Below are 19,943 nucleotides of genomic sequence, written 5' to 3'. Positions count from 1 at the left end.
TCCCCAGAGACAGCCAAACACAGCCTTGATCCAATCTGCTGGAGGTGTGGAAACATCCCTGCTCCTCTGGAACCCAGTCTACACTTGCTAGTTTGATTTTCCCCTTTCCAGTATTTCCACTGAATGAACTGTCAAATTAAAATAATTGCTTAAACACTAAACAGAGCCTGGACCATGTTCTAAATAGCATCAGGTTTCTGAAGGGTTTATATTAATCAAATGCACTTGCTTTATTAACAACAGGAGCATATTCAAAGGCTTTGTATTAGTTTAAGGCTTTATTAATTCAAGTCAGTTCAGCTAGGTTCAAATTTTTAATTTTATGATGAGTTCCTTTTATTAATTACTCAGTTGCAAATCACAAAATGTTTAGGCTAGAAAAACTTTTCTAATTAAGTAAAAGGAACATACTTCTGTTTATTAGTATATTTCTAAATTTGTATGTGGGAATACTATCACCTCCAAATGCCTTCTGATTCAGCTGTGCACTGCTCCATGATTGAAAAGCATATTAGCAGGATAGACACATTATGTAATATTGCTGAGAAGCGTCTTTAAACACCTGAAAACAACAAGTATATTTTTATTTTTTTTAAAGCACTGGACTTGTGACACACAGTCTATTCTGTGTGATGCTGTGGCACTACTGCAGCACGGTGTTTTTTCACTACGGTAGCCAGGGGATTGCTGCCAGCCTCGCCAATGCATGTGGGACGTTTTTTCACTCAAATATTCAGCAGAAACTGCGTGTGAAGTTCTGCAGGGGAAAACTTCCCCAAAGCCCAGCATCGCCCCGTCCCAGGGATGGGATGCAGGGATGCCGTCGCAAGCAGAGTTGCACTTCGCCGCTTCCCCTTCGAGCGAGCGCCGGTCACGAGCCCTTGTGGAGAACTGAAACTGGGAACCACCCGATGGCCCCGGCACAAAGGGCCCGGCTGGGGCCACCGCGGGGCTTTCTGCTCCGGGCTTCCAGAGGGACGGAGCAGGGATCCGCCACCGTGCCTGCCGTCCCCTCCCTTCGGCACGGACCCGCAGCTCTGTGCCACCGCGGGCACTGACCCCTCCAGCCTCTCTCAGCCTCTCCTTCCCCGGCGGGCAAGGTCCGGTACCTCCGCGTCCTCGGCGTCCCCGCTCCTTCCCGCCGCCTCACCGGACCCCGACCTCGCGTTTCCCCCCGGGGCGGGCGGAGGCGGCGGCGCCTCCTCAGCCGGGGCCCGGAGCGGCGGCTGCCCCGGGGCCGTGTGGGGAAGGGCGGCTCCCGCTCCTCGTCCCGCTCCCGCTCCCGAGGGCCGCCCGCCGGCAGCTCCCCCGGGCCGCCCCCGCGAGAGGGCGCTGGCGGCGGCCCCGGGACCGCCGAGTTTGAAAAGTGCCGGTCCGGGCGGAGCAATGGCGGCAATGGCGACCCCGCAGGTGAGCGCTGAGGGCTCGGGGGTGGCAGCGGGCCGAGCAGCGCCTGGGGGGAAGGCGGTTCCCGCGCCTTTTGGGGATCCCTGGACACTTTGGGGATCCCTGAACACTTTGGAGGTCCCTCCATCCATGTCCCCGCCGGCAAAGCACTGCGGCCCTGCGCCCTCTGGGCGTCCCTGTGTCCTTTGGGGGTCCCTCCATCCATCCCCCGCCGGGAAAATCCCGTGTCCCGCCCCGCCGGGAGCCCCCGCAGAGGCGGCTGTGCTGAGGGGCTTCGCGCCGCTCCCCCTCCGCTCGCATGGCCGCGCCCCAAGGAGGTGGGAGAGGGTGTGGGAAGCTGGTGGGATCCCCTAAAAATGTCCCTCTTCGCCTCAGGGAAATGGGGTTCGGGCCAAGTTGGTGCCTGCTGAGGGAATCTCTCGGCGTCGAGGAGGGGTTGGGGGGCGAGGCGGCTGGCGCGGGGCCGGGAGGGCAGCCAGGCTCCGTGCTGGGAAAACATTCGTGTCTGGAACAGGCTCCCCGGAGTGGGGAAGATGTTCTGCCCTCTTCCCTTGAGACGAAATTTCAAGCCTAGTCTGGGAAAGAAGGGACAGAGTGACCGACACAAAGAGCGCTGGCTGCCGCCCGGGTTCTTCCCATCCCGATGCTTCCTGGGCTCGCTCCTTCCAACCCTCAGCCTTGGAGTTGGGAATGCTCCAGGCAGGACCACAAGTGTCTTTTTCCTAAATTAGCCGTGACTTCATCTTGTAAGACATGAATGTAGCTGGTATGAGGCTCCCTAACGTGCGTCTCATCCCTACGGTATGAACTTGCTGTGAAAGATGGGATTTAAGATGTCCTGGGAATGTTTGGGCTGCAGGGAGGATGGCAGCCTCACCACTGGCTTATTAAATCAAGTTATAAATCAATTTCTGTGTTAGTGGTGAAAGTGTAAAGGCCAGGACTGCTCTGGGCTTTGTGCAGGTGAAACTCATTTCCAAGCTGGGCATAATTGATGGGATGGGATCTTCCTGGCTGCAATCCAAAGGATTAAGTGTAACTCATACTGCTGAAATTTTTGCTAGTTAGAAAGCAGTCTGGACACTTGGGTATGACATGAGCCTGGCAGAAATTCTGGGTGAGGTCCAGCATCCCCACTACAAGTGCCAAAAGCAAGCCAATTTCAGCTACTTTGGGTATTTCTCTGCAAGCTGTAAATGTGTTTCAGGACTGTGTTGGAGACTGACCTTTCTAGAGAACCCAACAACAGCTGCAGCACAGGCTGTGGCAGTGTCAGGACACCCCACCGAAATTCCTGAGCCAGAAGGCAAAATGGCTCAACCCAAATGCAAATTTGTCTTTCCTGTGCTTCTCAAAAGTGGAGTGTTTTATCTTCCTGGTGCAAACAATGTTCATGTTGTGGCACCCTCTGATCCACAGAGGGGAAGATGGGGAAGTGAAACACGTTACATTCTAAATATAGAAATTTAGCCTGATGCATTAACTGATATTCAGATTAGTTTTTGTCAGAGACTGATGTAGAGGAAAATTGACCAGAGAACTGCTGAGACTGTACCTGTTCTCTGAATCAATACCCAGAGCTTCATATTCAGCACCTTTTATCGGTATTACTGTAGTACCACTGCTCATTCCTTTCCTCTGAGTGGATCCAAGGGGGGAAATTCTTACACCCATTTGCATAATTTGGATAGAAGATGAATCTATGTGCTTTTATTAGTTATTTAAATAAAAATTGTAACCATCAAACTCCTTTTAATAACTTGCTACAGACTGGATAAAGAGCTTTTTGATTTTCCAACTTAGGGCTGGTAAAGGTTGCCTGTGACTCAGGAACTCCATGATTCAAATTCTTCCTCACAAAACTTTGGATGTCTTTCAAAGCTCTGGCTTAGTTCCTGGCTTTACTAATTGGGCGAGAACTTCCTGAAATCAGGATGTTGGTCTGAACCTTTTTGTTTTGCTACCAATCTGAACAACTCCTATTTTGGCCATTGCAGCCAAAGCTTGGATTTAGGCCAACTTTTCAAATGGATTTTTTTCTCTTTTTTCTTTGTGCTATTGGACTGAAATTGGAGCAATGTTTGGTTGAGTCTTTGATTAAGTAATTGTTTCTGGAGGAGGCTCTGGATGCACAGCACACTCTGAAAGTGTATTAATGTACACGAGTAACACAAAGCCAGCGTGGTTTGTTGTTGGAAATGTGGTCAACCAGTGACAGAGTGTGAAAACAAGTCGGGATTCCTGAGCCCTGTCTTTAGGCACTGATGTGCTCTATGATGTTAAGCCAGTTACTGTAGCAGTACTTGACCACTTCTTTTGCATTTAAGCCATAGGTGTGAGTCATTAATGGGAGGTTATGAATGCATTAATTGCTTTGGATGCCTTAAAGCTGCTCTTCCTGTTGAAGAGAGAAGCACAAGCTCTTGCTTGGATGTGTTGTGGTGTTGGGTAACACCCTTAGGGATGCTTTGCAGCTCCTGTCTGGATCCAGTGTTTATTTGGGCAGTGAGATAAACCTCTGCACTGCCCAAACTGGGTATGTCCAGAGTCTGTGACAGAGCAGCTCTGTTCAGAGATGTTGCTGAACCATATCTCACTGGAACAAGTGGCATTTGAAATGATGTAAAACAAAGCCCAGGACAAGAGTGAATGCCACTAATGCTACTCAAAATAATCAGTGTTTAATGTGGCCTTTAGAGAATAGAGATTGAGACATTAGTCTGCTCACCTTTTCAGACACAGCACACAGTCAAACTTACTCTTTTGCTTGTTCATTTGTAGAAACAGCTGTAGAGCTTGCGTTTTTCTTCTTCAGGGACAACAGCTGAGGGCTAACACATGCTGGTAGCATTCCTAAGAGCTCTAACAGATTAGCTGAGATGTGTCTTTGAGCAGTCAGCATCACGGCATAATCAGATAAAAATCTGTATCTAAAACATCAAACTGGTAAAAGGTAATGTTGATCGGAACAAGAGCAAATATTGGCTGAACTTTGATTCTTGAAGAACAAAGATGTGTGTAGACATTAAATAGCAAGGGGATGAATAAAATGAAGGTTTTTCTCCATTATGGTTTAAAATCAAATTAAGGCATGTTAAGATCAAAGCTGTGTTCTGTCCTCCGCAATTGAAATGTAGGTTTGTCTTCTTGAAAAATTGGTGAAAAGATTGACTTGAGAATTTCTGAAAGAAATGAAGGAGTGGAATCTAATGTGAGTATTGCAGTGTCATAAAAATGGTTGGATGGTGTTCTCTCTGAAATCCTCTTGCTCAATGCTCTTGGACTGCAGGGCAGCTCTCTCTTGCAGCTGGGCAATGATGTGAACTTAATGGATCCAAGCTTCCAGCAGAAACTGGAAGGTGAGAAGGAGCTGCTCCGCCGGGCCATACAGAAGGAACTGAAGATTAAAGAGGGAGCAGAAAACCTGCGCAAAGCGACAACAGACAGAAAGAACCTTGTCCACATCGAGCACGTGCTGAAATCTTCCAACAGAAAACTGGAGCAGCTGCACTGGGAGCTTCAGGAGCTCAATGCAAGGATTTTGATACCAGACAAAGAGAGGAGTACGACAGGTAGTTCTTGGGTCATGATTGACTGGAACATTCTCTTAGAGTGCTTCAATCTCTAGAGATATTGAATTGATATAGTCTTCTATTGAGGGCTCATCAGTATTGGGACCGTCTTGGTATTTATCTGATGAAATTATCTGTGGTATAAAAAGTTCAGAACGGTGCTGTAAAGGTGAAAGGGGGTATAGGGAGAACACCAGCTGAGAGTGGTGGGCATGGGCAATATTCAGGAATAGGTTGTAGGTGGAATTGAAAAGATTTGAATAGAATTTCTGGGCAGTTCAACATCCAAGTATTTTGTAGGATAATGAGTATAAAATTGGAAGAGTGCTTGTTATGACAGGTTCATTGATAAATTAAGAAATATTTACAGATATGAGCTTGAGTTTCATTTGAAAGTGTTTCCCAATCAGTTTTGTAGACAAGACCTTTTTGTACTTTATTTTATAGGCTAACTTTCCCTTGCAGAGTCACCCATCTGTAACTCGGTGAAATGAAATGAGGCAAGATGACTAATGGTATTGATTGTGTTGTTTGTGCAGATGGATCTGTGTCTCCAGATCCCTGTCTCTGGGAAAGAAACCCAGACCCCATGGCAAGGAAGGTTGAAGCTTTGAAAAAGCAGCTGCATGTTGAAATGAAAGTGAAACAAGGAGCTGAGAACATGATCCAAATGTATTCAGCATCCAAGGTAAGCAGGAATAAAGAGCCATTTGGGAGCATGGATTACTGGATCAAAATTTGTATTTTAAGTCTATACACAAATCTCTCTGATAATTGATTTGGGAGAGAAATTAATTTGCAGAGATTGCTTGCCTGAATCCTATCTCTGTACTTTGAGTCTTAGCATAATGACAGCACATAAGGGTGGTGTAAGAGGTACATTAAGTCTCTGATGAGGAAAGAAAGCTAAGAAAGCATTGGTGTTGTAACTGAGTTAGTTGATGTGATGTTTTGATATCAGTAAGCACAGCATGTGCTCTCTCTTTATGTGAGAAAAATTTTCAGAGGTTTAGTGGATTCGTATTCATCTCATTTTTTGAGTTTGGCATAATCGTATTTAAAAGTCAAAAGATAATTTAAAACATTTCAAATCCAAGCTTATTATGAAGCTTAATTCAATAAGACCAGCAGTGTAAGAGGGCTGTGATATTTTTATGTGTTCAAAACCTCTGCTCTGCTTACAGAACACTGTAAGTGCAGTTAACCAGGGAACAAGGAGTCTCAGTGACTGCAGGATTTGGTATTAACTGGGCACATCCTTGACCTGTCCTTTCCCTCTGCAAATGGAGATCGTGATCTCAGAGTCCTTGATCCTCAGTGGTGCCTCCTTTACATAACCACTTGTGTATTCCATGTCAGAATCAGTTATGACCCTTCGTGCAAGTACCACCTCACCCTCATATGCGAGCACACCATCGTCACCCATTTTTAGTGATCATGGTTCTCTCTCTGCATCTGATTCCTTTTGGCAGGAGAGGAAGCTGTTGGCTACAGCTCAGCAGATGCTTCAGGACAGCAAGACAAAGATTGAAATAATCCGCATGCACATTGTGAAAGTATCTCAGTCAGCAGGAGGGATGGAAGATACAGTGGATCCAGCAGGTAACATGCTTTAAGTAACTGATACAGCCCACAACAGAAGCAGACAGAGCTCTAAGATCCACAGTACTTGGCTGATTTTCACCCTTGCCATGTTTTACCTCCCGAATGGCCAGTGAGGATGGGGAGCACCATCAGTGCTTTGGAGCTGCGGATTGAGGAGCTGAGGCATCACCTGCGCATTGAAGCTGCTGTAGCGGAGGGAGCAAAAAATGTGCTGAAGATCCTGGGGGGGAGTCGGGTACAGGATCGCAAGTTTTTGGCTGAGGTAAGCAGACATTGCTCAGGCCTTCTTGAGAGGGTGGTTTCATGCCTCCACATTAGTGATTTAGCATGAACAAGCAGGGTTAATCAAGTTACTAATTTAGGAATTTCCTGTCTCTCTGTGGAGACAGACTAGAATCACTTCCCCTTCTAGGGATAGCATTCCTTGCTTTGGTGAAATTTCTCAGGAACATCAGAAGTGACACTGGTGGGAGTTCAAGCTCTATGGGAAAATATTTTATCTTTAATTTATCTGTATCCTGTATTAGCAAGATGTTGTCTTGTTGGGTTTTTCTTAAGCTTACTCCAGTTAATCATACCTGGTCTACATGGCTCTACATGGAAAATTTTTGCCTGCTTTCTGTTTTCCTTCACACTGGTAGGCTCAGGGTCGTTTGCAAGAGTCCTCTCAGAAGATTGATCTGCTGCGCTTCTCCCTGGAACGTCAGCTCAGTGAGCTTTCTCCTGATCACCCAAAAAGAGCACTCATCAAACAGGAACTGGTAAACACTTCCTCCCTGGGAGCCCGGCATGGCAGCATGCAACCCACTTCAGTCATCAAACCTACAGCCCTTACAGGTAAAGGGATCCTGCATCACATGTTGTGAGGAGGACAGAGAGAAAAATGAATTCTATTTTTTCTCGTTGTCATATGGACATTGGATTTTCTAGCAGCTGGACTTGTGTCTTCAAGGTCAGGCAGAGCTTTCTGAGCATACAGATTTGCAGTCTAATAATCTGGAGTCAATTTAAGCTATTAACCAAGAAATCATGAATCTGAGAAATTCTGGGACCTCTTTGAGGTCAGGCTGACTGGAATCACTTTATCTTTTACATAATAATATTCCTTATTCTCCTAAAATTCCTCAGGAACACTGGAAGTGAGACTGATGGGGTGTCAGGATCTATTGGAAAATGTTCCAGGACGTTCCCGAATGACAAGTTCTTCTCCCATCTGTGGCAGCCCAAGTGATTTGAGGTCCCTTTCCCGGACACGAGTTGGCCTGGGCATCCATGGCCGTGGTGTTGCAGGAAAATACCGGAATGAAGAGCCAAGTAGTGAGTACAGGGTTCCCTGTGGACCTGCTGGTGGCATATCAGAGCAAGGGGCTTCTCACCGGCTCAGCCTGGTACAAGTGTTGTTATAAGAAACCCAATTTCTGCAAAACTAAGAGAGAGAATGAATTGCATTATGCCTGGTCCTCCTAGGACTCTCCTGGAAATTGGTTGGGATGTCCACCTTCAGCATGAGAAGTTAAACATTATAATCCATGTTTCCTCCTTTGTCCAGATGAGGTCCTTGCTGTGCTCAAAGTGGACAATAAAGTGGTTGGCCAAACAAACTGGGGACCAGTTAATAACCAGGCATGGGACCAGAGCTTTGCCATTGAGCTGGACCGGGTAAGTCTGCCTCAGATTCATGTGGTGTTTATTTTTCCATTTAACCTTACCTGATTTGCTTGTTTAGCTGTCATTCCACTTAGCTCAACCCCGTATTGCTGCTGTCCCCATGTCCTTTGATTTGCCAGTTAGCTTGGCCTTCCCCTGGAGGCAGAGCATCACTGCCAGAGATTCAGCTTGAAGAGCATCTGCTGTCCTTCTCTCCTTATCTGAGCAGTTTTATTTCATCTTATCAGTAAAGTGGCTCTTAGGGATTTCTAAATGGGGACTCCAAGAGGGTCTGTAGCTAAGAATATCTAAAACCATCAAAAGCAGGGAACAGAAGCACTAAAGAAGTATTTTATGCATACTCTTTAGTTTACTGATTTTATTTTATTTATTATTTTTTCACAAACACACATGCCATTTCTAGAGCATGGAGCAATATGTAATTACTCTGCCTTTGTTTTCTCCCTCACCATTCACCCATCCCACCAGTCTCGTGAGCTAGAAATTGCAATTTACTGGAGAGATTGGAGAGAACTCTGTGCAGTGAAGTTTTTACGTTTGGATGATTTTCTTGATAATGAACGTCATGGGATGTGCCTCTCGCTGGAGCCCCAAGGAATGCTTTTTGCAGAGGTATAAATGTAAGCTTTGTTTCTTTCTCAGAGAATTCTGTCTCTTTAGGGTGTCTGCCCTGAAAGCAGTTGTTCAACCCAGAGTACAAGGAATGGAAGGAGCAATAATCTAGAAGGGCAGAGTGATATCTGAAACCCTCTTGCATCAATAGCCTGTATAAGAATAAGGAACAACAGGATAGAATAGATGTGCACATCCATAGCCTGGAGTGACTCTTCAGCTGCTCCACTGTAACTCTGTGTGTGTGTGCTGTGAAATCCGTTCGTTTTTATTTGCTTTCATTATGAGTCATTGGTGGCACTTTAATTAAACATATGGCTTAATGGTCAGGATTGAATCACAGAGACTGTAGAATCAGAGATCCAAACTCCCTCTGGCTATGCTTATTTTATCATCTTTCTGAGCCTAATAATAGTTTGAAGTACCATCAATGTAGAGATAATCTCGATAATCCATTAAAAGCCGCAGTATTTTCTCCTTTGTGTTCTGATGAAAGTTCCTGTAGTTATCATTCCAAAGTAAGATCTAAACCTCATGTACCAAAATTTGCCTTCTCTCCCTGCCTTCTTGTTTTTTGTGGTTGGTTTGTGGCATTTGGTTTTGGTTTTTTTTTGTTTTTACTTCTGTGCTGTGAACTACTGTGTTTGTTACCCTACAAATGGGCGTGTTCTTTATGCATGGCTTCATAAATTAGATAAAGTTTTTGGGAAATACAAATTGGTCTTAATTCTGGGGATTTTCTCAATTTCAGGTAACAGATAATTGCAGTCTCTAAACCCACAACTGAAGTAGCAGCTGATTAGAGGGTGAATCTGGAATAACCAAATTTGGAGTCTGGGATTGACTCGAAACTTACCAAACAGATAGAAATTGAGATTTGGATGAGAAAAAAGGCATGTGTGAAAATCTGGGTTTACAATTTAAATGGAGAATCCTGACAAATCTCTTTTGCTTCTCTGACAGGTGATGTTCTGTAATCCTGTCATTGAGAGGAAGCCAAAACTGCAGCGACAGAAGCGCATTTTCCCCAAACAGAAAGGTGAGGTGCTGGAGAAGTGACTGTCCAGGATGAGAGCAGAGGTTTGCACAAGCAGGTTCTGCTGTCCTACTCAATCTGAGAGATGTTTTAACTCTTTCTAATTACTGTGTATGTGAAAGTTTGTTCAGTCACATGAAATGCAGGCAGTCTTGCTGCAGCTCCATCTGTAATGTAATATTGTTGTGGTGCTGCTACTCACAATTAACATTGCTAGGATGATTTAATTGCTAGTTATTTACAGACTACTTAGCTCTGGGACCTCCAGCATAAGAAGGATGTGGACTTCTTGCAGCAAGGAGGGCCACCAAGATGCTCAGAGGGCTGAAGCCCCTCTGCTCTGGACACAGGCTGAGAGAATTGGGGCTGCTCAGCTCAGGAAGGCTCTCAGGAGACCTTGGAGCCCCTCCCAGTGCCTTAAAGAGGCTCCAAAAAAGCTGGAGAGGGACTTTGGACAAGGGTCTGGAGTGACAGGACAAAGGAAGAATGGCTTCCCACTGACAGGGCAGGATTAGATGGGATATTGGGAAGAAATTGTTCCTTGTGAGGGTGGTGAGGCACAGGTTGCCCAGAGAAACTGTGCCTGTGCCATCCCTGGAAATGCCCAAGGCCAGGCTGGATGGGGCTTGGAACAACCTGGGATAGTGAAAGGTGTCCCTGCCATGGCGTGGGGTTTGGATTATGTGGTCATTGAGGTCCCTTCCAACCCAAACCATCCCATGATTCTATGAGAAGATCCAGGACTCAAACTGTACTAATTTAACCAGGCATGCTGTTACTGATGAACAGATATTGGAAGGTTTTCTGGAAAACTCTGAATGACAGAACACTGTAGCATGAACAGGCTACTGACTATCAAGTCTCTAGAGCTGGCATCTCAGATTTATGAGATTTATGGAATGGAATAGCTTGCATACTTTCTTATTTCTCTGCAAATTCTTTCTTGTGAAGCTGAATAAGGTAAAACTTTACATACTGAGCTTTTGTAGCAGTGGGGATAAATGAGATTTTATATTTACACTCTTCAGGAAGTAGTAAAAATAATGAAAATATCCCAAATATTTACTCTTTTTAACACATTTTCAGAATGTGTTAGCAGGCTGCATAATTAAAATGTAGTGTTGAAAGAGAAGAAAACCTGACTTGAAGTAAAATCAATTTTTAATGTTCAATTCAGTTTCAACCAGAAGATTGTTATGATATTATATGGAGCTTAACTTAGCTGAAATAGCAGATCTGTTTCATCATCATCATTAATTTTATTCCCTGAAGAAAAGCCCATTCTCCCAAGGGTGAGCTGCCCTTTTGGGGTAACCCCCAGGTGTTTAGTAGAAAACTAGCGTTTAACAGTATGTGAGACTGTAATTTATGTGTTGTAATCTTACTGATATTTGACTCTGACCCCTCCAGGGAAGGAATTTCTCCGAGCTCCTCAAATGAACATGAATGTTGCAGCTTGGGGTCGCCTGATGATGAGTTTCCTCCCTCCCTGTAGTTCCATCAGCACGCTGAGTCCCCCACTTCATGATCCCAATCACACAGACTTTCCTCCAGTTTCCCCACAAAGTCATGGGGATTCCATGTCCAAATTGAGTAGGTAAGTGATGTCCTGAGTGTTGGAATGGGTGTAGGGTATATCTGAAAATTCTGTTGCACCTTACTGAGGTGGAGGAAGACACTGATGAGAAAAATTTATCTGTCTAAAAAAAAAGATGTATAGTTTCTGTGCTCTAAAGGAAAGAAAATTCCATTAATTAAATGGCTTCACCAGTACAGTAACTGAGCTATGCAAGGTCACCATGTGATTGCTGTGATAAAAAATGCACTCTGCTTTCCTGAGTAATGTAGCACTCAGAAGGGACATAGCTGAGATTTTGAATGCGCTATAGAAGAAAATTTCCCCCCAAAATATTTTTTTTAAATTGAATCAGTTATTCTCTAAAGAGATTATTCCCACTGATGCACAGGACCTAGGAAAGAAAAAAAAATTACTCAGTTACTGTGTTGCTATTAAAATCAAGATTTCTTTAAATTCTTGACTTATTTGTACGTACCTGTGTTTCATTAATTTTATAGCATCAGAGAGCCAGTGTTGGAGTGTGAGTCTAACCAACTTTTAATTAATTTAGGAGAGAATATGTCTTGTTGGTACTTCACAGACTAACAGTATGAGCCAGGGAGTCCTGTTGTGCGGTGATTTGGACTGAACTAACACAGCAGAGGTGATGCAAAGGTGTCTCTGTACAATGCTCTGCCCTAAGGCAAAATCTCCTTCAATTCTGTCTCACAACGCAGTGATTTCCCTGTGGCTAAGCTTGCACTTGCTGATGAAGCACCACCCAAGCCTCCACGTTTTTTTCTGATGGCCAACTCCAAGGAATCAGCTCCATCCCCTGCAGATTCTCCGGTAACCATCTGGGCTAATTGGGAATGTTGTTTTTGTTGCTTGGTGTTCTTTCAAACCCTGTTCTTCTAATTTATTACTGAAGAAATTTGCTATACTTTAGGCAGGTGCCTCATTAGCTGGCTGATCTCCAGGAATTCAGAATCCAGGGAACCATTTTGGCATGGAGTCTTCAAAAAGAGTTGCACAGGTTTTTTCCCCCCTCTTTTAAAAAAATGATAACTTGCTTTTCTTGGAGAAGCAAAATGGGAGGTAGGTCAGCATTGGGAGTTCAGGGCAAGTACAGAACAGACTGCACAGAGAAAGCAGGGAAGGAGGGTCAGCAGGCTTTCAGAAGCAAATGAGGTTCTTTGTCATTAAAGAAACTGGGCAAAACCAAGAGCAGCTCTACTTTTCTGACAGGAATGAGCAGGAAATTTCTTTGAGCAGTAAAATGACCTGTTCTGCCACCTGTTTGTACCCTTTCTCATTTGGCTTTTGTGATAGAGGAAACTGCATTCTTTGATCATTATGACTCTTGACATCTAGGAAGTAAATGTTCTATCCTAGACTTTTAGAAGTGTTTATTTTAAAAGATTTGACCCTATAAAAATTATTGTACATGGGGATAGTTTTGTGTGCTCATAGATAATCTGTTTTTATGCTACTTACATCCAAGCAGAGGCAATGACCATCTGCAAGAACATATCTGTGGTCATGCTGGATCCAGGAGAAAAGTTGCATATGGGTGTTCAAGTTAGTCTTGTTGATTTCAGAGAATGACCCACTGTGGTTTTATTTCTCTTCCTAGTGCCTGAAGAGGCTACATGTTGAGGAGAAGACTTGCAGCTCTCCTGTTACAGGATTTCCAATCCCAGCGTCTCCAAGGTAACGGTGGATAGCATGGGCTGTCTCAGGTCACAGATTAAAGAGTCACTGGGCTCAAATTTTTGAGCATGAAGTCTAAAATTCTGCTCAATATGTGCTTTGGTTTCTCAGCAACAAATTCTTAATGCTGAGTGTGGACAATACAGTGAAAAATCTGCTCTGAGCTTCACTTGTCTAAATGTCTGCTGTGTCTTATCTGTTCATTAAGCCAAATACTGAGTCTGTTGGTACACTGTGCACTGCAGTGTAAGAGGTGATTAGTACAAGGTAAAGTCATTTAGCTGTCTTCAAGGGCTTCCTTGTGTTTGAAGTGCTGTGGTGTAGTATATTTAGATGTGTCTGTGTGCTAAGTAATACATTCCAGAACTACTTTTGGCATCCCTCACACTCATCTATTTCTATTGATTTGCAGTACATTGTCTCTTATTATGATGGGAGGCATAAAACAGGAAGTTGATTATAGTCTGTGGCACTTATACAGACACATTTTGTTTAAAACAGGGATACACAGCAGTAAATATACCCAGGCAAGTAAAAAACCAATTTACTATTGTTGAAAAAAGACAATTTCCTTACATCAGGGTTACCTTCTTCTTTCTTAAGTGCCAGAACAGCAGCACAAGCTTTAGTTGTCAGGATTAGGTGAGTGGTGGTTGGCACAGTTGTTTGCTTTCCTTTTTGCTATACAGAGCTTCTTTCCTTGACACAAACACACACTCTGATATCTGCTCATGCTTCTCTTGGGTACTGTCTCTCCTCTGTTTTTCTGCAGGAAAAGGACGGTTCAGCTGGAGGATTTTCACTGCATTGCTATGTTGGGCCGTGGCCACTTTGGGAAGGTAGTAGAGAAGTCCACTGTGGAGGAGGGCAGTGGTTGTGACAATGGGGCTCTGCCTGGAGGTCTGAATAGAAACATTGCAGGACAGGAGAGATCAGTTGCAGTGCAGATATGGAACAACAAACCCAGCCCAGCCATATAAGCAGCTGGTAACTGTTGTTAACAGTCAAAATTCTTGAAGACTTGTGACTTCAAAGCCTGGAGAAGGCTGTCCTGAGAATGCTAAATCAAGGCACACCATTACCATTTCTTTTATGAGGATCACTTCATTCCCAAAATTTTGCATAGCTCCCTCTGTGAGATCTCTGAGGTGCTCCTAAAGCACTGGGCCAGCTGTGATTGTGCTGGCTGGGAGAAGGACATAACTTACACTGACATCCTTCTGGACTGCTGTAAAACAGAAGTGCTGTGTTTTTTGAGTTCCTTGAGTTTGGTTTTGAGGATGACTGTTTAGAGTGGATGGAAGTAGTTGGCATCAATTTGAGTTAAAGTTAGCTTTTCTGTTTTCTTTCAGGTACTGCTGGCCCAATACAAGGCAACTGGGAAGCTGTATGCCATCAAAGCCTTGAAGAAAAAAGACATTATTAGGAGAGATGAAATTGATAGGTGAGCTTTGTTTAGAGATGGTACTATTGCCAGAGGCTACATTACCACAACTGTAATCAAATGTTAGAGGTATGGTATTGGCTGTGGTACTCTTAAGGTTAAATGTGACCTTAAGACTTGGATAACTAAAACCAGAAATAAGGAAACTTAGAATGGTGTCTAACTTTTGTAAGAATGACACCTGAAGAATACTCTAAAACTCAAGATTTGGAAGTATATAAGATAAATATATTACCCCTCACTTTTTATTTCTCTAACTTCAGATGTAAAGATTTTCTTCTTCATCCTCTTTCTCAAAACAGGCTTTTCTGCTGAGTCTGTTTAGCACTGACGTTTTCATTCTTTGAATCCTGGCAGCTTGAACTGTGAGAAGCGAATATTTGAGGTGGTCAATTCTTCTGATCATCCATTCCTTGTGAACATGTTTGCCTGTTTCCAGACCCCTCACCATGCCTGTTTTGTGATGGAATACACTCCAGGTGGGGATCTGATGATGCGCATACACGAAGATGTCTTTCCAGAGCATATGGCACAGTGAGTTAGAATTACTCTTGTCTCCAGGCACTATAAATTTTTAACTTGAATCTCATATATTGCCTGATAACTATTTCTGTCTTTTAGGTTTTATACAGCCTGTGTAGTCTTGGGGCTCCAGTTCTTGCATGAGAAGAAAATTGTTTATAGGTAATGCAGCAGAGACTCAAGACAGTTCAGCAACTTGAAGGTTGATTTTACCTGTGGCTGTGTCTGGAGCTCACTTTCTTGCTGGGGTTTCTAATCTTTCTGCCTGTCTTTATTTTCCCTGTCACTATCAGCATGTTCATCGTGCTCACAGTAGAGAAAGTCACCTAGAAGCTATTCATCTGGCATGTTGCAGGTGATTAATCCTCTGTGACATGTCAATACATTCTGGGGGGCACCTGTAAGTCACTGCTTTATTTTCACTGGAAAAAGTAATTTGTCATGTTGTTGTGGGAGCTCTTTTCCAGATGAATAATCCCCACCCAGCTCCATGCTGCTTTTTGAGCCTTTCGTTTAGGGAAAAATATCAATCAGTTAAGGGGAATCTTCCAAATAATGCATGATTAAATAAAATGTAGACTTTACTCAATCTAGATTTTATTCTCTTTATTAACACCTACCTTCTGCTTCTTGCAAAAAAGCTGTGTTGGGTGGCAATCCTCAGTCTTCATCCACTGTTTTCTTTCATCTCCTTTGCTTGCAGGGACCTGAAATTGGATAATCTCCTTTTAGATGCTGAAGGATTTGTGAAGATAGCAGATTTTGGATTGTGTAAGGAAGGTGAGTAACTGGAGAAGCTTAAATTGAGCCATCAGGATCAGTTTAGGATCTGGGCTTTAGTAGGTGTTTGTTTGTAACTTGTATTAATCCCCATTTAAAAAATTAACATCAAAAAAGCCAAACAACAAAAAACTCCTCACCTGTCTGGCCATGATGAATTTGGGAAGAATACCTTGTTGTGTAATCTTCAGGAAACATATGAAAGCATTTAAAATGTGCTTGTTTGCTCAAAGGAGCCAGAATATAGGATCATATAAAACATGTAGATGAGTAAATGAGCAATGGAACATGCAGGAAGTTTCCTTGGGTTTGCTCTTTATTTAAACATTGTTTGTATATTTGTTATTTGGAGTCGTTGGGGGCCTCAGGTTTCACAACTCTCACTGGCAATTCCCCATGCCCATGTAACAACATCAGGTGACAAACTACAGCTTTCAGGAGGTGAGGCTGCATCAGATCCATTCAGTAACTTGTGCTGGATTTTACCAGTGTCCTTTTCCTACAGGAATAGGTTTTGGAGACCGGACAAACACCTTCTGTGGCACCCCTGAGTTCCTGGCCCCAGAAGTGCTGACAGACATCTCGTACACGCGGGCAGTGGACTGGTGGGGCCTGGGTGTGCTCATTTATGAGATGCTTGTTGGTGAGGTAAGGCCAGCTTTCCTCAGGGGATCTCACTAACCAGGCTTGGGGACCTGACCACCCCAGGTAAAACATTGCTAAATGTAGCCAACTATTTATTAGTACTTCAGTTACATTTTTCTCATTCACAGTGCTTGCCAAACAGTAATTAATTAATCCATACAACTCCCTGCTAGTCTCATGCTTATTTAATAGCGAGGAATGGGTGCTATGTAGATTGAATAATAGAATGTCCCAATTGCAGTCACCTTTCCCTGGAGATGATGAGGAGGAAGTCTTTGACAGCATTGTCAATGATGAAGTTCGGTATCCACGATTCCTTTCAACTGAAGCACTTTCCATAATCCGTAAGGTAAAGGGCTGCTGGGTCTCTGGGAGCCTGAGGAATTTGCATTTACTGTGTACGTGGATCCAGAGGGACTTGATTAGGATTGTACAGCATTTGTGTGTGTAATCTGGAGCTGCCTACATAGGCTAAGGAAATATTTAAAATTTGGATGTATTTTCCCTCCCTTCTCTTTACGTAAATGCAGTTCTTCTGTGTAAGGATGACTAAGCAGGCTGCTTACTGTTCCTGCTAAGTCTGGCGCAGAGAAGTGTTGATTCAAGGACAAGAATGTCAGAGCCATTCAGTGGAGATGACTGGATTCAGTTTTTGAATGTGACCCCATAGTCACAGGTGCACAATTAAGCTGAGATGCTTCATGCAGTTTATGGCAGGTATCTTATTGCTGTTGGCAAATTGTTTACAAGAAACTAGGTCTGAGTTATTCTTGGCAGATGATGACCTTGGTGCAAAGTGAGAATGAGGAAACACTGAGGGATCAGTCCACCTCCTTTCTTTTGTTTTTCTCTCTGGAACATTATTTCTGTCCATTCTGGTTCCCATTGTTTAATTTTGAACTGATATCTCTGCAGCTGCTTCGGAAATGTCCAGAGCGTAGACTCGGAGCAGGGGAAAAAGATGCAGAAGAGATTAAAATTCAGCCCTTTTTTAAGGTAGGAACTTGGTTTAAACCTCTCCTTTGTTTCTTGTGTTTGAGCAGAGAGTGATTTGCTCTCTGTTGGTATCGAGGCTTATTTCCCTTTGTTATCAGGGAGATCTTAGTGATAGTTTCTGTTGCACCTTATTGGTCCATTCAGGAATATGTGTTTCAAGTCTGGCTTGAAATGACATCTCCCAAGTCTGTTTTCTGGGATCTTTATGCTTCCAGAGTCAGTTTATTTCTGATCGTGCTGCTTCTATGTACAAATATACTTAACTTTAGAGACATGAACAAATATTCCTTTTAAAATTAAACTGTAGCATCAAAGAGGTTATCTAGTGATGACAGTGATTGTCAGTCAGTATATTTGATCACCTGCATTTGCAGGATACACGACTCTTAAGAGAAATAGAGGTTAAATTGCTTTGTATCAGGGGTATGTGTTTGTTCCAGGCAAAGGTGTTGCCACCCCTCCTCATTATTACTCATCTGTACAAAAGTTTTTCGCCTTATAACCCTTGTCTGGCTTTGCACTGGAGCAAGAAAAGAACTTGGATGTCACCAGACATTGTTGGGATCCACAGATCCACCTGGCCACGGCTGAGCTGTAATTTTGTCCCTCTTAAATAGAGTTGTAGCTGTGAAATACACTACATGGCATCTCTGCCTTCCTTTTCTTACAGGGAATTGATTGGAATGCCTTGTTTGCCAGGAGGCTGAAGCCCCCCTTTGTGCCCACACTAAGAGATCCAACCGACATCAGCAACTTTGATGAAGAGTTCACTTCCCAAAAGCCAATCCTTACTCCTCCTGAGGAGGTTTCTGTCCTAACCCGGAAGGAGCAGACTGTCTTCAAGGACTTTGACTTTGTTTCCAGACATCTTTTAGATGTGTGATTCCTGGGCTACAAAAACATGAAGAGATTGTTACCACCTTGAGAGAGCATAGAGAAGACATTGCAGGGCCAGTGGAAAAGCCAACAGGATTCGTAGTACAGGTAGTGCTGATGGCCCCAGGATGAGGCGCCCTGCAAGCTGAATTAACCTGCTGTGGGTTTTCCAGCCTCATGTGTAGGAAGGATCCTGGATGTCAATTACCTTTAAGGAATAATTAACATTTGATGGGGTATATCTTCTGTCATTGAACGTAGATGAAATTTGGAATTTAAGCTGGACTTGAAATCAAATCATCTCTGCAACCCAGGTTGCTCTTTGCAAAAAGCCTAAGTAAGTAGTGTGATTTTTAAAGTTGTAGCATAGCAGGGGAGTGGCCACTTCTCACTGATTTTCTAGAGATGCAGCATTCCCTCCTGGTAATGATTGTATGCCATTTCCCACTCATAAAAATGTGTATGCCAGACAAGGAATGGATTTTAACACTACCAAGACAATGATGTTTGATAATGATCCAAGTGATTTATTGGAAGGAAGATGAATCTTTCTATTTAAGGATGCCAACTCTTAGCTATTGTTTATAATGATATCAAACTCCACAGCTTTGCACATGTTTTTTTTCCTTTTTGAAAATAAAGATACCTTTCTATATAATAAATATCCAGCTTTTCATCTCCTTTGTGTCAGCTGAATGTTTCAGATCAGGGCTGACCAAAATGCTCAACAGGCAGGACTTTTGTTTTCTCCATAAATGCCAGTAGTAATATTTTCTTTCTTTCTTCCTTCTCACTCAGGTTTTCTGTACATGTTGCATGGTGTCATCAACTGAGAGATACCAATGACTGCAGTCAGTTTATGTCTCCACAGATTTTGTCAGTGTGTACATCCTGTATAATTTTTGGGGACAGCTAAGTAATGACAGTCAGTACTGGAAAATCAATGAGTTAAAGGTGATTTCATTGCCTCGTAATCTATCTTGTAATTATACTTGATAAGATACATTTTCTTGTCTTAAATTCGTAATGTTAGCTCATTGGGCAAAAAGGGAAGGGTTTTTAGAGATAAGGCATCTGATGCAAACAAGGACACAATCGTTGCTCTTTCAGTGTTTTCACCAGATGGAGACAGGAGTGAGACTAAGGCAACTGTGCTGTAGCTGGAGACAAGGATCTAGGAAATTGTTAAGCCAAGGCAGGTCCCAGTGATTCAGGATTCAGTGAGGTAAGAGCTCTGTTTGTGCAAACCAGGGATATTTCACACTCAGCCTAGATTTCCTATTTTCAGAGCCAACTATAGCTGCTTCTGAAAATTCCCACGTACAAAGATCCTTTCAACCTCCCGCTCACCCTGGCAGTGCACTGGCCTGTTTAGAGCAGGATACACATTCTCCTCACTCTTGTTGGAGTGGCAGTTGCTGTTGGCCTCTGTGGTGTATTCTGTGGCTTTAGTTCAAGGCCACTGTGCAGTGGGAGGTAGCACAGTGGATTGTTAGCACAGGTGAAGCC

At 43.4% G+C, this 19,943-nt stretch overlaps 1 protein-coding gene across 1 annotated transcript; it reads left to right on the top strand.

The window, feature by feature from the left end:
- Positions 1 to 1,359: 1,359 nt before the first annotated feature.
- PKN3 (protein kinase N3) lies at positions 1,360 to 19,075 on the top strand. Its single transcript, XM_030961638.1, has 22 exons — positions 1,360 to 1,410; positions 4,697 to 4,979; positions 5,519 to 5,667; positions 6,452 to 6,581; positions 6,695 to 6,846; positions 7,226 to 7,421; positions 7,713 to 7,901; positions 8,134 to 8,243; positions 8,721 to 8,864; positions 9,828 to 9,903; positions 11,311 to 11,497; positions 12,196 to 12,307; positions 13,095 to 13,171; positions 13,944 to 14,010; positions 14,524 to 14,615; positions 14,973 to 15,149; positions 15,237 to 15,299; positions 15,841 to 15,917; positions 16,423 to 16,565; positions 16,804 to 16,911; positions 17,478 to 17,558; positions 18,229 to 19,075. The coding sequence occupies exons 1-22, from the start codon at positions 1,387 to 1,389 to the stop codon at positions 18,439 to 18,441; spliced, it is 2,850 nt and encodes a 949-aa protein (XP_030817498.1). The 5' UTR covers positions 1,360 to 1,386; the 3' UTR covers positions 18,442 to 19,075.
- The last annotated feature ends 868 nt before the right edge of the window (positions 19,076 to 19,943 follow it).

Source organism: Camarhynchus parvulus, chromosome 17, assembly GCF_901933205.1.
Source record: "Camarhynchus parvulus chromosome 17, STF_HiC, whole genome shotgun sequence".
NCBI lineage: Eukaryota > Metazoa > Chordata > Aves > Passeriformes > Thraupidae > Camarhynchus > Camarhynchus parvulus.
The sequence above is the reverse complement of the archived record's forward strand: the minus strand, read 5'-3'. Positions and strand labels throughout refer to the sequence as shown.

What these genes read in the sequence shown, in the direction of transcription:
- PKN3 (XM_030961638.1), top strand. Translation starts at nt 1,387, where the DNA reads ATGGCGGCAATGGCGACCCCGCAG. An exon ending in GCCGTGGCCACTTTGGGAAG is followed by an intron (nt 14,011 to 14,523) that starts GTAGTAGAGAAG and finishes GTTTTCTTTCAG; the next exon opens with GTACTGCTGGCCCAATACAA. An exon ending in GAGAAGAAAATTGTTTATAG is followed by an intron (nt 15,300 to 15,840) that starts GTAATGCAGCAG and finishes CTTTGCTTGCAG; the next exon opens with GGACCTGAAATTGGATAATC.